Source organism: Ranitomeya variabilis, chromosome 1, assembly GCF_051348905.1.
Source record: "Ranitomeya variabilis isolate aRanVar5 chromosome 1, aRanVar5.hap1, whole genome shotgun sequence".
NCBI lineage: Eukaryota > Metazoa > Chordata > Amphibia > Anura > Dendrobatidae > Ranitomeya > Ranitomeya variabilis.
In genome coordinates, this window is record NC_135232.1 from 670,983,468 (window position 1) to 671,004,410 (window position 20,943).

At 42.1% G+C, this 20,943-nt stretch overlaps 1 protein-coding gene across 5 annotated transcripts in view; it reads left to right on the forward strand.

The window, feature by feature from the left end:
- The window catches only part of SPTBN5 (spectrin beta, non-erythrocytic 5), a 445,401-nt gene that overhangs the window by 313,063 nt on the left and 111,395 nt on the right, over window positions 1-20,943 (forward strand). For all 5 annotated transcript variants that reach the window (XM_077264001.1, XM_077264014.1, XM_077264022.1 and 2 more), the window contains exons 35-41: window positions 4,272-4,376; window positions 6,799-6,987; window positions 12,955-13,110; window positions 13,193-13,384; window positions 13,470-13,565; window positions 14,037-14,155; window positions 15,529-15,643. In XM_077264001.1, the coding sequence (XP_077120116.1) occupies window positions 4,272-4,376; window positions 6,799-6,987; window positions 12,955-13,110; window positions 13,193-13,384; window positions 13,470-13,565; window positions 14,037-14,155; window positions 15,529-15,643 (972 nt within the window). The remainder of the gene's footprint in view (window positions 1-4,271; window positions 4,377-6,798; window positions 6,988-12,954; window positions 13,111-13,192; window positions 13,385-13,469; window positions 13,566-14,036; window positions 14,156-15,528; window positions 15,644-20,943) is intronic.

Sequence of the window (20,943 nt, forward strand, 5' to 3'; positions counted from 1 at the left end):
ATAAGATCTTGAACATAGGAATACCCATTTCATTTTAAGACAATGGCTTGCAGATTAGAAACTGGGTTTTGTCTCATGGTAAACCTTAATATTTTACCAGTCTACGGTTCTGAGATCAATTCTTACACAGGACTCAGCACTCATAATTCTTCTCCACCAAATTCTAAGATTGAAATAAAGTCCTGCCCTTATATAATACTCTTTCGCCCTTGCTTTTATCCTGCTGCATCTTTAACATTCTTGTGAAATCGCCCCGCGCTGTGAAGTCCTGAGGGATTTTCATTGAGTGTAATTTTACCGACTAATTGGTGTGTTATATTGTCAGCAGACATAGAGCCAGCGCACAAAGCAGCCGTTCCACTTGCCTAAGAAAATAAATGCCGTCTTATAAAACGGGCTCTGAGAATTGGCTAAAAACATAAATTAAAGTCACCACTGAAAGTTTTGCCAAATATCACAGTTCACTGTGGCCAAACCCCAAATATCACGTTTGGTCTTTAGACTGCACATTTCTACAGCTACAAACCAAAAGAAAACTTTACTGATTTTAACTTTGCAGGGATTTATCATTTCCAGCACTATTGGAAAGAGATGATGCTAAGAACATGTGTAAGTTAGGGGTTTTAAAGGAGTACCTGAGAGGTAATAGAATTATTATTTTTTTCTTTAGGGTTGTTTAATCAGGGCTCTTTAGGATGGATTCAAGTATTTAAAGGGCTTTTACTAGTGATGAGCGAATATACTTGTTACTCGAGATTTCCCGAGCACCCTCGGGTGTCCTCCGAGTATTTTTTAGTGCTCGGAGATTTAGTTTTTCTTGCCGCAGCTGAATGATTTACATCTGTTAGCCAGCATAAGTACATGTGGGGGTTGCCTGGTTGTTAGGGAAACCCCACATGTTATCAAGCTGGCTAACAGATGTAAATCATTCAGCCGCTGCAAGGAAAACTAAATCTCCGAGCCCTAAAAAATACTCGGAGGACCCCCGAGCGAGCTCTGGAAATCTCGAGTAATGAGTATATTCGCTCATTACTAGCTTTTACCCTTCTTCTCCCCAAAAAAAGTATCACATATCCACAGAAATGTTTTAACGCTGGCACTGATGGGGAGGGAACAACAGTATATGGGCCCTTTACAGTCCAACATGTCACCATAATGCACAATTCCACCTTATTTGGATGTGGTGGTGGCGGCCCCCTTACGCCTTGGGCCCCTGTGTGGCTGCATAGGTTGCATATGTCCGCCCTGTAGTCCTCCTTAGACATGTTGCTCTATTCTATTCCATTCATAGTGAGGAGAGGCAGGTAATTGGTACTCCTTACGAAGAAATTGGATGATTTTGAAATGCGTAGATAATAAAACCGCATCAAATTTTTATCGAGTCTTCTGATGTCCTGACGTAACTAGAGTCTGATGGATCCTTCAAGTTGGTCAGATGTCTGGGCTCTGGTAGTGTTATAGATCCTATAAGGGCAAATGTGTTCGCCCTTCCACCCCATATAATAATGTCCCCCATCTAGAGTGATTACCGGTACTAAGGAGCCCATCCAGGGCTTCTTCCTGGTATAATGTGCCTCATCTTCGACCCACTTTGTAGTACAATTTCCCCCATCCTGGGCCCCTTCTGGTATAATGTCCCCCTTCCTGATATAATGTCCCCCATCCTGTCCCTTTGCAGCAATAATGTCCTCTGTCCTGGGTCCTTGCAGTAATAATATCCACTATCCTGGGCCCTTTCCAGTAATTGTGTGACCCTTAACATTCCAACAGAGTAAAAAAAAAAAAAAAGTAAAAAGATTCTACTTACCTTCCTTTGCTCTAACGACACGTGGTGTTCTCTTCTGTAGGAGACGCAGGAGCTGACTTTGGCTTGACTTGCATGGCACATTACGTCAGCTGCTGGCCTCTGATTGGCCGACAGCCTGTATTGCAGTGCAGAGAGCCGGCGGTCTTTGGGCCTTAATATACATGAGCTGAATGTAAGCCTTCGGACACACATCCAGCTGAATTAGACGCTGTTCCTGGCAGGCCCTCCTCCGGCATGCGCTTGCTCGTGGTCGCACCCTCTACGACCACGATCCTAACACCCCTGCCCATAGACTGTCATAGGTATGAGTGCTATTTATGGATACCTGATGTATAATTGAATCCTTCTTTGCATTTTAACGCATGGCCTGCAGTAGAGAATGACGTAAAACCAAATGCACCTGTAAAATAAGTGACATCGTTCATATTTGTATTGTGTCTGCTACTATGCTGCTGCAATGAGGATAGTATATATCGAAAACACATCAAATTCCTATATTACATTAAAAATCACATGACCCCCCACACACACACCATCGCCACCACCACCTGCACCTAAAAAAAAAAAAAGAAAGGAATCCAACCCTTATCTATCATTTCAATGAATGAACTGAAATGTACCGGATTGGTGGCACAGCGCAAAGTCTATGCCTATGCTTATGATCTGATTAGCAAATCCCATGCACCGTGGTAAATTGCAGACTGAATGTCTTCTACCCCCCTTTTTTCCCTGTATGGTTGGCGTGTTGACCTTGTGAACAGAGAGTAATTAATTTAGCCTGGTAAGTGTGACTCCGACTCATTGGCGTCATATGTTTAGCAGTCATGGAGTTAACTATAGTCAGTCTTGCGCTGAGCAGAGTAAATACATTATCAAGTTAATGGCTCTGTGTGGTTTTGTGTAGCCCTATCCAGTGACAGCCAAGTATCCAGACACAGACGCTAGGTTTAGGATTAGATTTCCAGTTCAGTTTTCCAGCTGTTGGTTACTCCTTCCCGTGCCAGTACATCTGCCCCCTGCTGGGAATCCCTGCTACGAATAGCGTCCAAAGTCTAATCTTCTTGCATACACCCCGGAGCAGCTTTTTATGACCTTTGATAGGACATGACCTGAGCAGCGGCACTATGTTACAAACACCACATGACCAGATCAGGTCTTCTTACCAAAACGTATCCAACTACAGGTTCAAGAATCACTGTGAAATATAGCACCTCTATAGCTCTGCCATGTCTGTACATGCCAATATTTCACGACTACGACTATCCTATTTTGCAGCTTGTCAGGCGTATCTACAAATATATGGTGTACTCTCAGCTAACACAAACACGTTTTGCAATAGAGTACACTGATCTGTAAGTGATGCTTAAAACCAAATCTAATCTTCACTTATACATGCATAAGGCAAATTCATAAATGCAAATATATAAAGTGTAGTTTTCAGCTATCTAGTACAAGATTAGGTCAATTACTGTAAGTTCCCATGGGATCATGTTTGTAAAATAATGGTCCATTTATTTAAGGGGGTTGTCTCTCGCCCCTCCAATTAGAATTGGGTGGAAGTGGTGCTGAAGACATCTCTGCGGGTAATGGGCACCTATCCTACGTCTATGTTACCAAAGACAGACGTTTACGGCAACCTATTTTGCAATATTCGCCTTTCGTGTGGCAGTGTGTTTGGGAACAACTATCTTTCATGCTTTACTACAACTGTTCTTTTATCTTACAGTAGCTAATTTAAGTGAGGGAAAAAATACCTTTTGGACAGTCGTTTCTCGAAAAAGCTCACCAACTCCTAATGCGTGCAAGACTGAATTCTATAAACACTGGGTATAATATATTCCTGTAATTGGTAGAACATCTGTTCTTAAGACCTAAAGCATATCTTCAACAAAGACCATCTCTGGCATCAATTCACTTCCAAGAACACATTTATTTTCCATCACTAATAACAAACCATACAATGGGGGTGTTTATACATCTCCTGCTGTTAGAAGACAAAACAGTTTCTTCGACCAAAGTAAACATTCTCCAATCTATGAACCTCATCCAGATGGTGTGAATTTAGAAGACCAACTCCAAGCTGATGAACTTCTCAAGGTTTTGATCATTATACACTATGTTTACAAGATGAAAAGCAAGGCTGTTCTCAATATATGCACCATAAGAAAATGCTCAATTCAATGCACATGTTGTGACTGTAAAGTATTAGCTAGACTACATTTGCCTAAAAGAAAGAAACTATTCTTAAAATTATATACTCTATGCATAAAGCTGGCAATAACTATGATATCTCCATTGTCAAAACTAGGCTGACTGCAACAGTTTTTACTTTTACTTTTTATTTTTAACTTCAACTAATGTTCATTATAAATGTTATAGGGTGCACATTTATAAACAATATTCTTCATCATTTTATTAAAAAAACAACAAAACTTGAGTGGTTGGTTTCCATATGTGTTTGCAGGTGACACTAAAGTCAAGTGACCTTGGAGCTTCTGCTGGAGAAACTGAACAACTGATCAAAAAGCATGAAGCCTTTGCAAAGCTTCTATCATCCCAAGATGAAAAGGTAATTTTACCTTTATATAGAATTCCACCATTGTTTTAGTTCCCATGAGATTGAACATATTTTTCATATTTCATACTACTACTGTTTATGTGGTCCCTTATCTAAAAGCCATGGGTCTGTTCATTGTATCTATGTCTTTTATCTGAGATAACAAACTCAACAGTTGCAACCAATCACAATATGGAGCTGTTTGCCGCACATCATAAATGGATCTTAATCATAAATTTCCTCTTAGCGTCTCCCATTCCCATATTCTCTCCTTATCCTGCCCTCTCTTTCAGTGTCCCTCAAGGCTCTATCTTGGGACCTTTACTCTTCTCCAACTATACTTTTGGCTTAGCACAACTTATAAAGTCCCATGGCTTCCTATACCAATTATATGCTGATGACACTCAAATCTACCTCTCTGGCCCAGTTGTCACCTCTCTGCTGTCCAGAATCCCAGGGTGTCTAACAGCCATACCTCCTTCTTCTCATCACACTTCCTAAAGCTCAGTGTGGACAAAACTGAACTCATCATCTTTCCTCCATCTCACCCATCTCCCCAACTTGATCTGTCTATCCCAATACATGACATCACGCTTTCCTCTGTACCAGAAACTACTTCAGAGTAATCCTCGTCTCTGCTCTGTCCTTTAAACCACACATCCAAGCTCTTGTCCTCTACTGCCACCTCCAACTCAAAAATATTTCCAGAATTTGTCCTTTCCTCAACTCTGAATCTACCGTACATATTAATGCATGCCTACATCATCTCCCGCCTCGTCTACTGCAAGATCCTCCTCTGTGGCCTATCTGCTAACACTCTTGCAGCTCTCCAGTCTGTCCTTAACTCTGCAGCCTGACTAATCAACATATCTCCTTGCTACTCCTATGCTTTTCCCCTCTTCAAATCCCTTCATTGGTTCCCAAAGGTATTCAGTTCAAAGTACTGACATTGACCTACAAGGCCAACCATAATCTGTCTCTTCCATATATGTCCAAACTAATATCCCGATATTTCCCCACACATAATGTCTGTTCCTCACAAGACCGCCTTCTTTCCTCCACACTCATACGTTCCTCACCTAATCACATCCAGGACTTTTTCCAAGTGTCCCCCATCATCTGGAATTCTGTGCCCCAACATGTCTGATTATTCACAACCTTCAGAACTTTCAAATAGAACTTAAAAACCCACCTCTTCAGGAACGCTTACAGCCTGCAATGACCCCCTGCTACCTCACCACCACCAGAGCTGCCGTAACCCCCGATATACTGTCTCCTTCCCCATTACCCAGTAGACTGTAAGCCCACAAGGGCCATACCCACTCCCCTCTATATACCGTAAGTGTGTCATTGCTAGTTTTTTTTATTGTAATTTATATTTGTATTTTGTATGTAACCCCCTTCTCATGTACAGCACCATGGAATCAATGGTGCTCTAAAAATAAAGTATAAAAATAATGATATTACACTCCTTATTTTACAGCCTCACTGTAAACACCATGCCCCTGGACTTGTGTATCTATTTTATATCAATTCCTTAAAATGAATCTGTCAGTAGATTTTTACAATGTAATCTAAAAGCTGCATAAGTTAGGGGCAAAGACCCTGATTCCAGCAATGTGTGACTTGCTTGTCTGCATGCTATCATTTTGTTACTATCAGTTTTCACTGCTGCAGATCTAACAGAGCTCAGAATGCTGAGCTGTGTATAACCCCGCCCACACCGCTGATTGGCAGCTTTCTGTGTACACTGTGCTTTGACCGAAAGCTGCTAATCAGTGGTGGGGGCGGGGTTACACAGCAGTTGACTAAGAGGAACGAAACACCTAGTCCTGTAAGGATAATCTCCTGCAGATTAGGCACTGGTTTTATCGAAACAGCAAAACACAGCCCAGTAGATGACACCGCGCTCAGTACACGGTAAGCAGCCGCTGTAAGCACACCCCCGGGAATTTGATTGACAGCTTTCAGTGCAGTGTCTGTGCAGAGCAAGGCTCCAGGGTATGCTTACAGCTGCTGCCCACGGTGTATTGAGCAGTTACTGAAGTCCTTCTGGCACGCCTCTATGACTGAAAGCCGGTAAAATTAATTTTCTCTTGGTAGTTGCACTTTCAGTGGCCAAACACGCTGTTAACTTGCAGCTTAACGCTAAATTTGCAGGTTAATAGTACTTGTGCACGACAGGTTCCCGTTTAGCGGGTCCCTGCCATGTTTTGTTTTCTCTGCATCACCACTTTAGGAAATATAGAATTTTCAATAAAATAAGATATGTTAAAAAAAATTCTAAACTTTTTAATTATTGAAAAAAAGTCCAGCCTGGTAATTATTTCATTCAGTGGTATCAGGAAACGGATACTTCTGACACACGAGAAATCCGGTATACAATATATAATGTGGTGTTCTATATGAATCTGACTAATGTTGCATTTTTCAGGTGACGTCTTTACAAGATCAAGCCAGCAAACTTCTAGAAGACAACAAAAGATTGGAGACTAGACAGGTCCAATACAAACTGAATGTGGTCATAGAGCGGAGGAATAAGGTGAAGGCTCTCAGTCAGGCCAGACAGCAAGGGTTAACTACAGCCCTCCTACTGGCTCTATTCAACCAGAACCTAACAGAGGTAATACCCTGCGTTTTTGGGATTTGTTTTCCTTCCATATGTCTCTATTTTCATGGCATGACTTTTCTTCATCTGTTTTGGTTGAGAAATTCCTTTATGTATAACTATTTACTTCTGTTGTAGGATACCGTCTCCTCTATGTTCAGTGACTCACATTAACTAAAATCCAATGAGTTGACATCCTTATGTCCTAATAGGATTGTCTTCAGACAGCCCCTTAAAGCGACCCATCATTTCACAATAAAGACATAGTTAAAATACCTGGTGCCCTCCTTTTTCATTCCTTCTGGCACTGTGTTTCTGATTCCTTGTCTAACTAACCCTTATGTGCTCCAGAAGTCTGAAACACTCCCCGCTACGCCGAAATGGATCGACCCAGAGCATGGGGAGTGTCTCAGACTTCCAGAGCACAGCGTGCACGAAGAGAGGACTGGGAATTAGAGGAATCATGCCAAAAATAAAAAGGAGTGCACCAGGTATTTTATCCAGTAGTACTCATTATTGTGATTTTTTTTTTACTTTGCAAGGATGATTTCATATAGATGACTTTTGTATTCACTCAGGTTTGTACTCACTCAGCTGTGGTTGAGGTAGGTAAAGGAAGCGGTATTGCTGAAATGTCCAGGCAAGATTATTTAAAACTACATATACCCCTCAGGCAAGCAAACAAAAGAACAGCCTTTTCTGGCACAGAGTGAAAACACAAAGTAAAAAGTCCATACAACATATAGTGTGTCCGCCCGCTCAGGAAAGTGTCTGGTTCTTTAGGCCTTAGCACAAACCAACACACAGGAGAGCCGCACATCTCCAGGTCCAGGCACTGAATGAGACACTCCGTCTCCATTTTATCTGCCAAACCACGCCCCTATTCTTTTTCATGTTCATTTCCATGTCACACTTAAATGTTTCAGATCACCAAACAATTTTTAATATTCGACAAAGATAACAAAAGTAAGCACAAAATGCAGTTTATAAATGAAGGTCTTTATTATTAAGGGAAAAATAAATACAGACCCACAGGGCCCTGTGTGAAAAAGTAATTGTCCCTCACACACCCAAAACATAAACTAACTGTCGTTTATCACTTCTTTGGGAAGCTGAGTTCAAATTCCCTATGCCTGATTACTGCCACACCTGTTCTCAATCAAGAAATCACTTAAATAGGACCTGCCTGACAAAGTGAAATTGCCCCAAAAATCCTCAAAAGCTAGACATCATGCCACGATCCAAAGAAATTCTGGAACAAATGAGAAACAGAGTAATTGATATCTATCAGTCTGGAAAAAGTTATAAAGCCATCTCTAAAGCTTTGGGATTCCAGCAAACCATACTGAAAACCATTATCCACAAATGGCCAAAACATGAAACAGAGGTGAATCTTCCTGGTCAGCTGACCAAAATTACCCCGAGAGAGCAGCGACGACTCATCCAAGAGGTCACAAAAGACCCAACAACATCCAAAGAACCGCAGGTCTCACTTGCCTCAATTAAGGTCAGTGTTCATGACCCTACCATAAGAAAGCAATAAGAACATAAAGACTCTTCTCAGTTTTGCCAGAATATATCTTGATGATCCCTAAGACTTTTGGGAGAATACTCTGTGAACTGATGAGACAAAAATTGAACTTTTTGGAAGGTGTATGTCCCATTACATCTGGTGTAGAAGTAATACAGCATTTCAGAGAAGGAACACCATACCAACAGTAAAATATGGTGGTGGTAGTGTGATGGTCTGGGGCTGTTTTGCTGCTTCAGGACCTGGAAGTCTTGCTGTGGTTAATAGAACCATGAATTCTTCTGTCTACCAAAAAATCCTGAGGGAGAATGTCCTGCCATCTGTTTGTGACCTCAAGTTGAAGCGCACTTGGGTTATGCAGCAGGACAATGATCCAAAACACACCAGCAAGTCCATCACTGAAAGGCTTAAGAAAAACAAAATGAAGTCTTTGGAGTGGCCTAGTCACAGTACTGATCTTAATCAGATTGAGATGCTGTGGTGTAACCTTAAAAAGGTGGTTCATGCTCTGAAACCCTTCAATGTGGCTGAATTACAACAATTCTGCAAAGACGAGTGGGTCAAAATTCCTACATAGCGTTGTAAAAGACTCATTGCCACTTATCACAAATGCTTGATTGCAGTTGTTGCTGCTAACGGTGGCCCAACCAGTTATTAGGTTTAGGGGGCAATCACTTTTTCACATGGCCCTGTAGGTTTGGATAGTAAAGACCTTCATTTACAAACTGCATTTTGTGTTTACTTGTGTTATCTTTGCCTAATATTTTCATTTGTTTGGTGATCTGAAACATTTAAGTGTGACAAACCTGCAAAAATAAACGAAATCAGGTAGGGGTCGAACACTTTCACACAGCTGAATATATATACTGTATATATCTATAATATAACACTGGGAGCGTCACTCTGTCCCACCACTTTATAGACTGCGTAAGCACTGAACGCATACCGCGATCTCCGACGGAGAAGCAGGGACGTGCCTGAAGGGTGAGTATACTATAATCACCTGACCCTGGTCCATCGCTGCGTGCCGCCGTCTTTCGCGTTCTCTGCCTGTGACGTTCAGGTCAGAGGGCGCGATGACGCGATTAGTACGCGCCTGCGCCACCCTCTGACTGAACAGTCACAGCCAGAGCACCAGGAAGAAGGAGCGGCGCGGCGCGCTGCGGTGGAATGGGGGACAGGTGAATATAGCAAGTGCCGGGGGCCTGAGCCAGCGGCGGTACCGACACCTGACCCCCATAGCGCGCCGGTTTCCCGGCCTGCTCAGGCCCCCGGCACTTGGCGCCCAGCGACGATAGGTGAATATGTTTTTTTTTTATTTTATATCGCAGCAGCATACGGGGCATATAATACTATGGAGCATCTTATGGGGGCCACCAACTTTTATGGAGCAGCATACGGGGCATATACTATGGAACATCTTATGGGGGCCATCAACCTTTATGGAGCAGCATATGAGGCATATACTATGGAGCATCTTATGGGGACCATCAACCTTTATGGAGCAGCATACAGGGCATATGGATGGGAGCAGCACATTACAGAATGGGGATGCAGGATGGGAGCAGCACATGGCTGAACGGGGGCGCAGGATGGGAGCAGCACATGACAGAACGAGGCGCAGGATGGAAGCAGCACATTACAGAATGGGGGCGCAGGATGGGAGCAGCACATGATAGCACGGGGGCGCAGGATGGGAGCAGCACATGACAGCATGGGGGCGCAGGATGGGAGCAGCACATGACAGAACAGGGGTGCAGGATGGGAGCACCATATGACAGAATAGGGGCGCAGGATGAGAACAGCACATGACAGCATGGGGGTGCAGGATAGGAGCAGCACATGACAGCATGGGGGTGCAGGATGGGAGCACCACATGACAGAATGGGGGCGCAGGATGGGAGCAGCACATGACAGCATGGGGGTGCAAGATGGGAGCACCACATGACAGGATGGGGGCGCAGGAGGGGAGCACATGACAGGATGAGGGCTCAGGAAGAGACTAGCACATGACAGGATGAGATCAGCACATGACAGGATGGAGGCGCAGGATGGGAGCAGCACATGACACGATTGGGGTGCAGGAAGGGAGCAGCACATGACAGCATGGGGGTGCAGGATGGAGGAGCACCACATGACGGGATGGGGACGCAGTATGGGAGCAGCACATGACAGCATGGGGGTGCAGGATGAGGAGCACAAAATGACAGGATTGGGGTGCAGGATGGGAGCACCACATGACAGGATTGGGATGCAGGATGGGAGCACATGACAGGATGAGGTCTCAGGAAGAGAGTAGCACATGACAAGATGGGGGCTGCACATGACAGGATGGGGGAGCAGGATGAGAGCAGCACATGACAGGATGGGGGCACAGGATGGGAGCAGCACATACTAAAATGGGGGTGCAGGATGGGAGCAGCAAATGACAGTATGGGGGTGCAGGATGGGAGCAGCACATGACAGAACGAGGGTGCAGGATGGGAGCACCACGTGACACAATGGGGGTGCCGGATGGGAGCAGCACATGACAGCATGGGGGTGCAGGATGGGAGCACCACATGACAGAATAGGGGCTCAGGATGAGAGCAGCACATGACAGCATGGGGGTGCAGGATGAGAGCACCACATGACAGAATGGGGGCGCAGGATGGGAGCAGCACATGACAGCATGGGGGTGCAGGATGGGAGCACCACATGACTGGATGAGGGCACAGGATGGGAGCACCACATGACAGGATGGGGGCGCAGGAGGGGAGCACATGACAGGATGAGGGCTCAGGAAGAGAATAGCACATGGCAGGATGAGAGCAGCACGTGACAGGATGGGGGCGCAGGATGGGAGCAGCACATGACACGATTAGGGTGCAGGAAGGGAGCAGCACATGACAGCATGGAGGTGCAGGATGAGGAGCACCACATGACAGAATAGGGGCTCAGGATGAGAGCAGCACATGACAGCATGGGGGTGCAGGATGAGAGCACCACATGACAGGATGGGGGCGCAGGATGGGAGCAGCACATGACAGAATAGGGGCTCAGGATGAGAGCAGCACATGACAGCATGGGGGTGCAGGATGAGAGCACCACATGACAGAATGGGGGCGCAGGATGGGAGCAGCACATGACAGCATGGGGGTGCAGGATGGGAGCACCACATGACTGGATGAGGGCACAGGATGGGAGCACCACATGACAGGATGGGGGCGCAGGAGGGGAGCACATGACAGGATGAGGGCTCAGGAAGAGAATAGCACATGGCAGGATGAGAGCAGCACATGACAGGATGGGGGCGCAGGATGGGAGCAGCACATGACACGATTGGGGTGCAGGAAGGGAGCAGCACATGACAGCATGGGGGTGCAGGATGAGGAGCACCACATGACAGGATGGGGACTCAGGATGGGAGCAGCACATGACAGCATGGGGGTGCAGGATGAGGAGCACAACATGACAGGATGGGGGCGCAGGATGGGAGCACCACATGACAGGATTGGGGTGCAGGATGGGAGCACATGACAGGATGAGGGCTCAGGAAGAGAGTAGCACATGACAAGATGGGGCTGCACATGACAGGATGGGGGCGCAAGATCGTAGCTGCACATGACAAGATTAGGGCGCAGGATGAAAGCACCACATACCAGGATAGAGACCATATACCAATATAAATGCTCGCCACCCGGGCATAGAACGGGTTCAATAGCTAGTATATATATAAATGTACTATATATATACATAAAAAATTAAGCTAGATGTTTACTGGCAGGTTAACAAGAGTGTGAAATTTTTGGTTGTTTTTACAAGTTAAAAAAGCAACTCTTAAATGGGTTGTACATTACTGATATTGATGACCTCAATAACACAGTAATGAACAACCCCTTTAATCGTTTCCCTGGCTGTTTCCAAAGCCTTACTGAACTTAGTTATGCAGGGGTGAATAGCAAGTTTTTACATGACTCTGTTTACTTAAATGAAATGAGGCCTCTTTTCTTTTTAGGATGGGAATAATGACCAGAAAATGTTTATAGGATTGTCTGGTACTTTAATATTGATGGTCTATCCTTAGGATAGGTCATTAATACCATATCAACGGGAGTTCAACATCCGGCACCCCTGACCAGCTATTCCCAATGCCATGAGTGACCGGATGTGATGAATACCGTACATCTCCGTTAACTGCATAGTGGCCACGGATAGGTACTGCACATCCACCTTAATTCAGATCAATAGGGGTGGAAATTCAGCACCCCACTGCAGCCACTATATAGTTGACGGAGCTTTAGTAAGCACATCCGATCACCCACAACATTGGGAGCTGCTGATTGGGGGAGCCAGGTATCACATCGCCACCTATTGCAAGGGTAGATCATCAATATTAAAATAACTGACAACCCCTTTAAGTACTTTTTATTTTAATGTAATGCAAATATAATTATTCATTCCATCCCCAGGCACAATACTGGATTAATGAGCGCATGCAGATGTTGGATGATGACACTCAACAGGGTTCCACCGATATACAAAGCAAACTGAAACTTTTACAGAAACATCAAGTGTTTGAGGCTGAGATTCTTGCCCATGAGAAGACAATCCAAGATGCTACAGAGGTAAGTGAAACACTTAAACACTGGGTGTAGAAATGTCACCTTATGGCTGTAGTAAGGACATACTATTATATTTCATTCACAGATGGGGATGTCTCTGGTGTCTCAGCAACATCCCAAATCTGCTGACATACGTCAGAAAAATCAGACACTGCTAGAAGAGTGGGAGAAACTGAAGAAAGCCGTAGCTGCACGGGGCAAAATGCTGGAGGATAAGCGAGACTTGCTAGAATTTTTGCAGAAGGTCGATCAAGTGGAGGCTTGGATCAGAGATAAGGTAAGTAACTGATCACTAGCTAGTTGATCACTGATGATTCCTAACTTTACACTTTTCTTATTAATATGTGTAACTTCCTTTCCAGGAAGTGATGATTAATGTTGGAGATGTAGGAAAAGATTACGAACACTGTCTGCAGCTTACAAAGAAGTTGAATGAGTTCCGTGGAGCAGCATCTGGGGTAAGTTTTCCATTTTGAAGCTTTTTTAATATCATGACCGTCTTGTTTGTATTGTCATCACTGAATTGTCCCCCGTCTTGTCTCCTTCCTCTAATAATGAACCCTGTCTTGGTCTTTACGAGTAATTATGGCCCCTTCCTGAATTAATGCCCTCCGTCTTGGGCCCTTTCCTGGTATGATGTCCCCAATCCATTCATGATATAAAGTCCTTCATCCTGGGCCCCTCTTGATATGTGTCCCATCCTGGGCCCATTGCAGGTGAATAAGGAGTTGGAGTCGGTATACCCCTCTCCTATATGGGCCTGATGGCGGTTGCACCCTCTGCGACCGCGATCGTTGTTATGCACCTGCCGATCACAGCATTGCTTTCTCTTGATCTATAAATTTAGTCTTGTTGTTTTAAAATGAAAAGACCCATGTGACACCCATGTTTCTTTGCAATAATTATCATTGTTACTGGGAATGTTGTAGGAAGTAACCGTGGATGATGCCCATATAAAAGCGATCAATGCGCTTGCCTCCAAGCTGGAGAGGCAGAACGTGGAAGAGATAAAGACCGTTCATCAGCGGAAGAAGCAACTGAATGACAAGTAGGTTCCATTGCAGGAATGTATATTTTAGCTTTGCCAGACATTGTAGTTACCCCATACACTAACCCTATAGTGTGCAGATATTGAGTGCCTTGACAAATCCAATAACACCAGATATGAACAAGAGCGGTCATATATGAACTTACAGTTTAAAAGCAATATAAGAGTCAATAAAAAAAATTGGTAAGTGAATATGAGGCTGCACTTTGTAAAGCGGAAGTTATGTTGGAACAGTCGTTGCAGAAGCCTTAAGCTTAAATATGCAGGATGGAGGCGACAAAGACCATCTGAATGCCGGGTTCACATGTATTTCATGGTCTGTATATCGACTCGTGCAGACATATAATTGGTGCAACCTGTGCAGAGGGGCTCAGGAGATAAGGAGGCCAATTTCCACCTCCAAAGCAGGTGAAACTTTGCATTATGATGAGCGATTGGACTGCAAAGGGCCTATATACTGTTCTTGCACAGTGGCGCTTTTCTGTCTCTGTCTTCCAGTGTATGGACTACAATGCTCAGACTGACCAAAGTCTTCTGACCCAAACTTATAGCCTCATAAACACAAATGAGGCACTATGTTCTGGTCGGAAGACCAGCGATCAGTCCAGGCATTGTGGTCCATATATAGACTGTGAAATATGCTCATGTGAACCTGGCCTGGTCTGACTGCTGCTACAGTGAGGCTTAAAAGTTTGTGACCCATTAACAATTTTCCATATTTTTGCCTAAATTTGACCTAAAACTGTATCAGCTTTTCTTTAGATGTCTTTAATGTAGATAAAGGGAACCAAATAAAACAAATGAGTAAAAAAAAATTAAACTTTTTCTTGTGATATTGAATCGTTATCCTAATTTAAAAATTGCAAAGTCTAATGTTTTTGATGCACTTGTTTGATTTTATTCTCTTTATCTACTTTTAGGAATTGAGTGAAAATTTGAAAGTTTTAGATCAAATTTATACGGAAATATAAACAATTTTGAACAGGTTCACAAACTTTCAAATACTACTGTACCCTCAATGATGCCCAGAATAAAGTAGTTAGAGCATACATGGAGTATAGCACATTTTCTGTGGGCATGCTTTTGGCCACCCATTACATCACAGTTGTGTTCATTAAAGGGGGCACTTCCCTGCACAGCGGGGGTCCAGAAACACTGCTGTAAACTTGGTATTCTTAATTTTGGGGGGTTTGCATGAGTCCACAAGGTTGGATTCTCACCACTCAGACTAATATGATATATCCTTGCTATATTCCATACTCTAAGATGTGGACACCCATTAAGTCAATGTTCAACTTTGCAAGGACTAACGTTTCTTTCAAACATGTATATGATATATTAACTTGGTTACTGTGATTGTTTTTTCCCCGTAGGTGGAATAGCTTCCATGGTGATCTAAAGAAATATCGTATGGCTTTGAAGGCAGCCCTGGAGATTCATGCCTTCATTCGTGAAATTGACAACATCAATGAGAGAATGAGTGAAAAGGTAGAGGAAAAGCTGAAGAGTGAGGCTAAGGGGTAATGCAGACAACCGTATTTTCGAACAAAGTACGATCCGACCAAAACATCGGATCTCACTCGGACCAATGTTATTCTATGGGGCTGTGCCCAGATCTAATTTTTTCCTCGAACTGAATCTGTTCAAGGAAAAACTCACAGCATGCACAGTTTATATCCGTAAATCATATCGTTCTTGGCCATGCAGGCAATTAACATCCGAGTGGGGTCCGATTTTCACAGAATGGAGAAGATGGAGACTTTTTTTTCCTCATTCAAGGTCGGGGTGTGGTGGGAGTGTGGTCGGGGTGAGGCCAGGGTGAAACAGGGGTGTGGCCAGCATGATCGGGCCAATTTTCTTGGATGACCATAGCCTAATAATGAACAGAAAAAAATGACATCTTCTAACTAATGGATGTGTGAACATATCCATTAATTCTTCAGAGCAGTTGTATGATCTGCTGTGTAACAGAATGATCTGTTTTTTTCTACCCAATTTTTCTGATAATTAACATAATGACATTTCACCACCAGAAATGTTTATTGAAAAAGGGGGAAACATAGGTCAGCTCACCCAAAATTAAATTTATTGAAAAATCTTAAAATACACAAAGAACAGCATAATAGTCACAGTCCCGAAAGGGGAAGTTCAAATTGGCAGATGCGTTTCAAACCCCAAGGTCTTTAGTCATTGCATGGGATTCCTGGAGCTGGATTTTTTCTAGATTAGAAATGTTTATTGATCTAGCAGTTGTAATGGAAAAATGTTCTGTAATGAATATCATTTTTTGTATTAGTCTTAGAGTTGTATTATGGTGTCTGAACACAGCTAGTTCGATGAATAAACCTGCTATTCAGCTAGATAGGCAACTTAGGAAGCAATGATGAAGCTCAGTTTACATTTTATGTTCTTGTAATGTTAATCACGCAGAACAGGCTTTCTGCTCCAAAAAAAGCCATCTGCTCCAGACCTCAATAGCTCCTGTCTAACACTGGAGATGTGTTGGTTTCCCGAATTACTTGTTAGGATAAGCAAAAGTTATAGGACCCTTGAGCACAACATTTATGATATGGCCCCAATTCTTCCTCTTACATGGTCATAACCCTGTGCCCAAGATAATAAACACCAGACATTTATTTTGGCTCTAAAAGCAGATGATTTGTAGGCAACCTTGGTGTCTTTACTTTAGTACCTGCTGTCTGGTTTTCGTGAGCATACCACCAACCAGATGTGTCATGATTTATACTGAATGATTGACGTAAAAGAGTGTAACTAGGAACGCTTGCTTCCGAATAATTGGCTAACAGGCTGACACTCACCCAAAGAAAGATCAAAACACTATTTCATCAGGTGAGATGATTTTTAACCAGGCTTGAAAAAAAAAAATCATTGTACTTGGATATACATCGTTATGTGTAAATAAGACATGTACTGCCAAGAACAATGGCAGCCTGTATGCACTGAACGATCTATTACTCATAGGATAGGAAATATGGCCTGCCTGTAAGCTGGTTATTACACTATCACCCATCGGCAAACAAGTATTTGGTCAGTGGTCGTTTAAGACTACAGGTCAGGTAGTGTAAACCCACAGTAAAGGCTCGTTCAGATGCCATTTTTTGGGTACGAGTGCAATTTCTGCTTTTCATGGATAGCACTCTTACCCATGACAGTCTAAGGGGCTGTTGACATGTTTGATTTTTCATGAACTGAGTGGTCCGTGCAAAATCGCGAAGACGTGTCCGATATTGATCCAAGTGTCGGATTAAACTCTGGAATGAAAGTCAAGTCTGTGGGTCAGTAAACAAATTAGAAGGTTCTCAGATGCCATTCGTGTGCTGTTTGTTTTTTTCACGGACTTATATATAGAAATAGATCAACTTTTTTTTTCTTTATCATCCAAGAAAAATTTGTAAAACTCAGACCAAATTCTGATGGTAAAAAGTGTCACACTGACCAGGCTCTCATGAAACTGATAAAACAAAAAAACATTGATGAAACGTGGACCAATTTTATCGTATGAGAAAATCATTGACGTCTGAATGCCCTCTAAGAGTAAGGCCTTGTTCAGATGGTATTAGGAACTATCAGGCCAGTGACATCTGCAGCTCCGTGGATGATTGTAGAAGCTACCTGCTATTGCATCCATTATTCTTGTCTGTAAAACCGACCAGAGTAGTGAATAGTGTGATTTATTTTATTGATAGTGTGATTTTTTTCGTTGTTAGTGTGATTTCTTTATAGTGTGTTTTTTTCACTGATTTATTTAAAGTGGGATTTCTTTTGTTGATAATGTGACTTCTTTATAATGTTATTTCTTTCGTTGATAGTGTGACTTCTTTATAGTGTGATTTCTTTCGATGATAGTGTGATTTCTTTATAGTGTGATTTCTTCATAGTGTGGGTCCTTTCGTTGATAGTGTGATTTCTTTATAGTGTTATTTCTTTCGTTGATAATGTAATTTCTTTATAGTGTGGTTTCTTTATAGTGTGATTTCTTTCGTTGATATTGTGGTTTCATTTGTTGATAGTGTGATATCTTTTATAGTGTGATTTCTTTCATTGATGGTGTGGTTTCTTTATAGTGTTTTGTTTTCATTGATGGTGTGGTTTCTTTATAGTGTGTTTTTTATAATGTGATTTGTTTAGTTTATAGTGTGATTTCTTTCTAGTGTTGTTTTTTTATAGTGTGATTTCTTTCATTGATAGTGTAGTTTCTTTAGTTGATAATGTGGTTTCTTTATAGTATGATTTGTTTTGTTGATAGTGTGATTTATTTATAGTGTGATTTCTTTAGGTGTTAGTGTGGTTTGTTTCTTTTGTGGTTTATTATAGTGTGATTTCTTTTGTTGATGGTGTGGTTTCTTTATAGCGTGATTTCTTTTGTTGACTAAAGTCAGTAAAAGGCAGATTCTTTAGGAGCGCTGGATAGGTAGCCCTAGTGAGAGGAGGGCGCAGAGTCCCCCCCGCAGCTCCAGCCGAACACCTCCGAAGGAGGACAGAAACACGAAAAGGGTGAAACTCGGTCAAAGGGGCGCCGAAAGGAAACTCTGACACCAGAATGGGGTTTAAGCCACAACGCGTTTCAACGGAAGTACCGTCTTCATCAGGTGGATATTTATTGGTAACAATAAGGAGAAATTATATAAATACAAAACAACCAATCACAACACTATTAAAATTGCATATGCAAATTATTTAAAACAACAGTCTCATATAACACAGCCTGTCACAAAATATGCCCATGAACTTGTATTGAACACATTTGGAAACCTGCAAGGTAAATGCAACGGAATCCCAATAAAAAAAGCAATATAAACAAAGCAATATAAAAAATAATAAAAATGAATAAATGAATAATAAAAAATAAGAATAATGAAGGAAAATAAAAAATAAATAGAAGAAATAAAAAAATGTTTATCTGGTCACTTTTTCTACCATAATATTCAGTCCCTCGGGGGCTAAAGTGCCGAGCTTAAATATCCAAAAGCTTTCTTTGTTTATTAGGATACTAAAACGGTCTGACACAGTGTCGGGTATGTGTTCAATGATTGTTAGTTTCAGAGATTTTAAATTTTTTGGTGCATCATTAAAAAAATGCTTGGAGAGTCTATGCAAAAGAAAGCCGTTTCTAATGTTCTGGCGATGTTTATTCAACCTGGCGTGCATGGTTTGTATGGTGCGGCCCACATATTGTAGACCGCAACCACATTTAATCAAGTCTATCACATAGGTGGATTGGCAGTTAACATGTGAATTAATTCTAAAAATGGTGCCTGTTGTGTTAGATTTAAATTCCCCATTCACAATAGAGGTACAACAAAGACACTTGGCATTTCCACATACGAAGCAACCAGAATTCAAGGGTGTCTGGGGGCCTGGGTCAACCAGGCCTATTACAGTATTACTAGGTGCAATATAGTTGTCAGAGTTTCCTTTCGGCACTCCTTTGACTGAGTTTCACCCTTTTCCTTCTTTTGTTGACTGGCACTAAGTCTTAAATTGTACAGTTTCCTGCCTATTTGCTATTCGTTGTGCACACAGACAGCACATAGATTGAGCCCGAACATGGGCTTCTGCATATACCCTAGTTTTGGTATAGTGTAAAATCGCTTGCATTATGACTTGTTTAGATGGACATATTCTCAGTCCGTGTGCTGTGTATGCGATTGACAGCTCACTAACCAATTTTCACCTATGTGCTAGTACACATGAGCAATTTCCAACATGGAATATTCTGGTCTCTCGTAAGGAACAGAATTGTACATGCAATGGCAGGCAGCTCCTGCAACCATTCTCGATGTGTACAGACGCATGGAGCTGTGAACAGATCCAGTCACATTTGCAACTTACGGACCCAATTTGCTTAATATGTATTTCAAATTTGCCCCTTGAAATATTGCAATAAGAGAAAAACTGAGCCAGACATGTTCTTATTAGAAAGCATGACCAAAAAGAATGTGCACTAAAAGTCATATTGCAGTCAATACTTACTTTTGTTCTGGTGCCTTATCCTTATTAAAGATGTCGGTATCTGAAGTATAGGACCCCAATTTGGTTGAATTCCATGCATCCATGAAGATGGAGAATAGTTAAAAGTTAGAAATAAACCTTTACAAGAAAAACCGCAAGCAATAAGGGTGGATGACCACATTTATTCATTCCTAATGCCAAGATCCAACATTCTTGCATAATTCTTCAAAAGGGACATGAGCGTGTGGTTGAGTTTCTTCACCAGCCGTGTATAAATACCTGTGTGAAATCTTTGATCATAGGTCTTTGCTGGCAGAACAAACCATTTTTTTCTTCATTATCTATTGCAGATGTAATAATACAATGGAAAAAGCATTCGTGGCAGGATTATTCTGCATTGAATATAACCTGCTATTTTCTAATACACAGCACAGATGTGGGAATATCATCCTGACATGTAGTTACAACAAAAGTAAGGGAATGGTATCTGTTCTGACTTATATAGGTTCACATCAGGATTTAATTTTTTAGACTTGGACTTCTACAAAAGAGGAGTGATGCATTTAAAAAACTCCTCTATTACGCATTATTTGCAAAACTATTTTAGGGCATTTATACAGGGATGGGAAAAAAATCTACTGTCGTTTTTGCAGCAGCAAAGATTCAAGTGTGAACTTACTGCAAATATCACCCTATGGATCTCAAAGTAATGTGTATGTATGTGTGTGTGTAATAAATATATATATATATATATATATATATATATATATATATATATATATATATATATATATATATATATATATATATATATA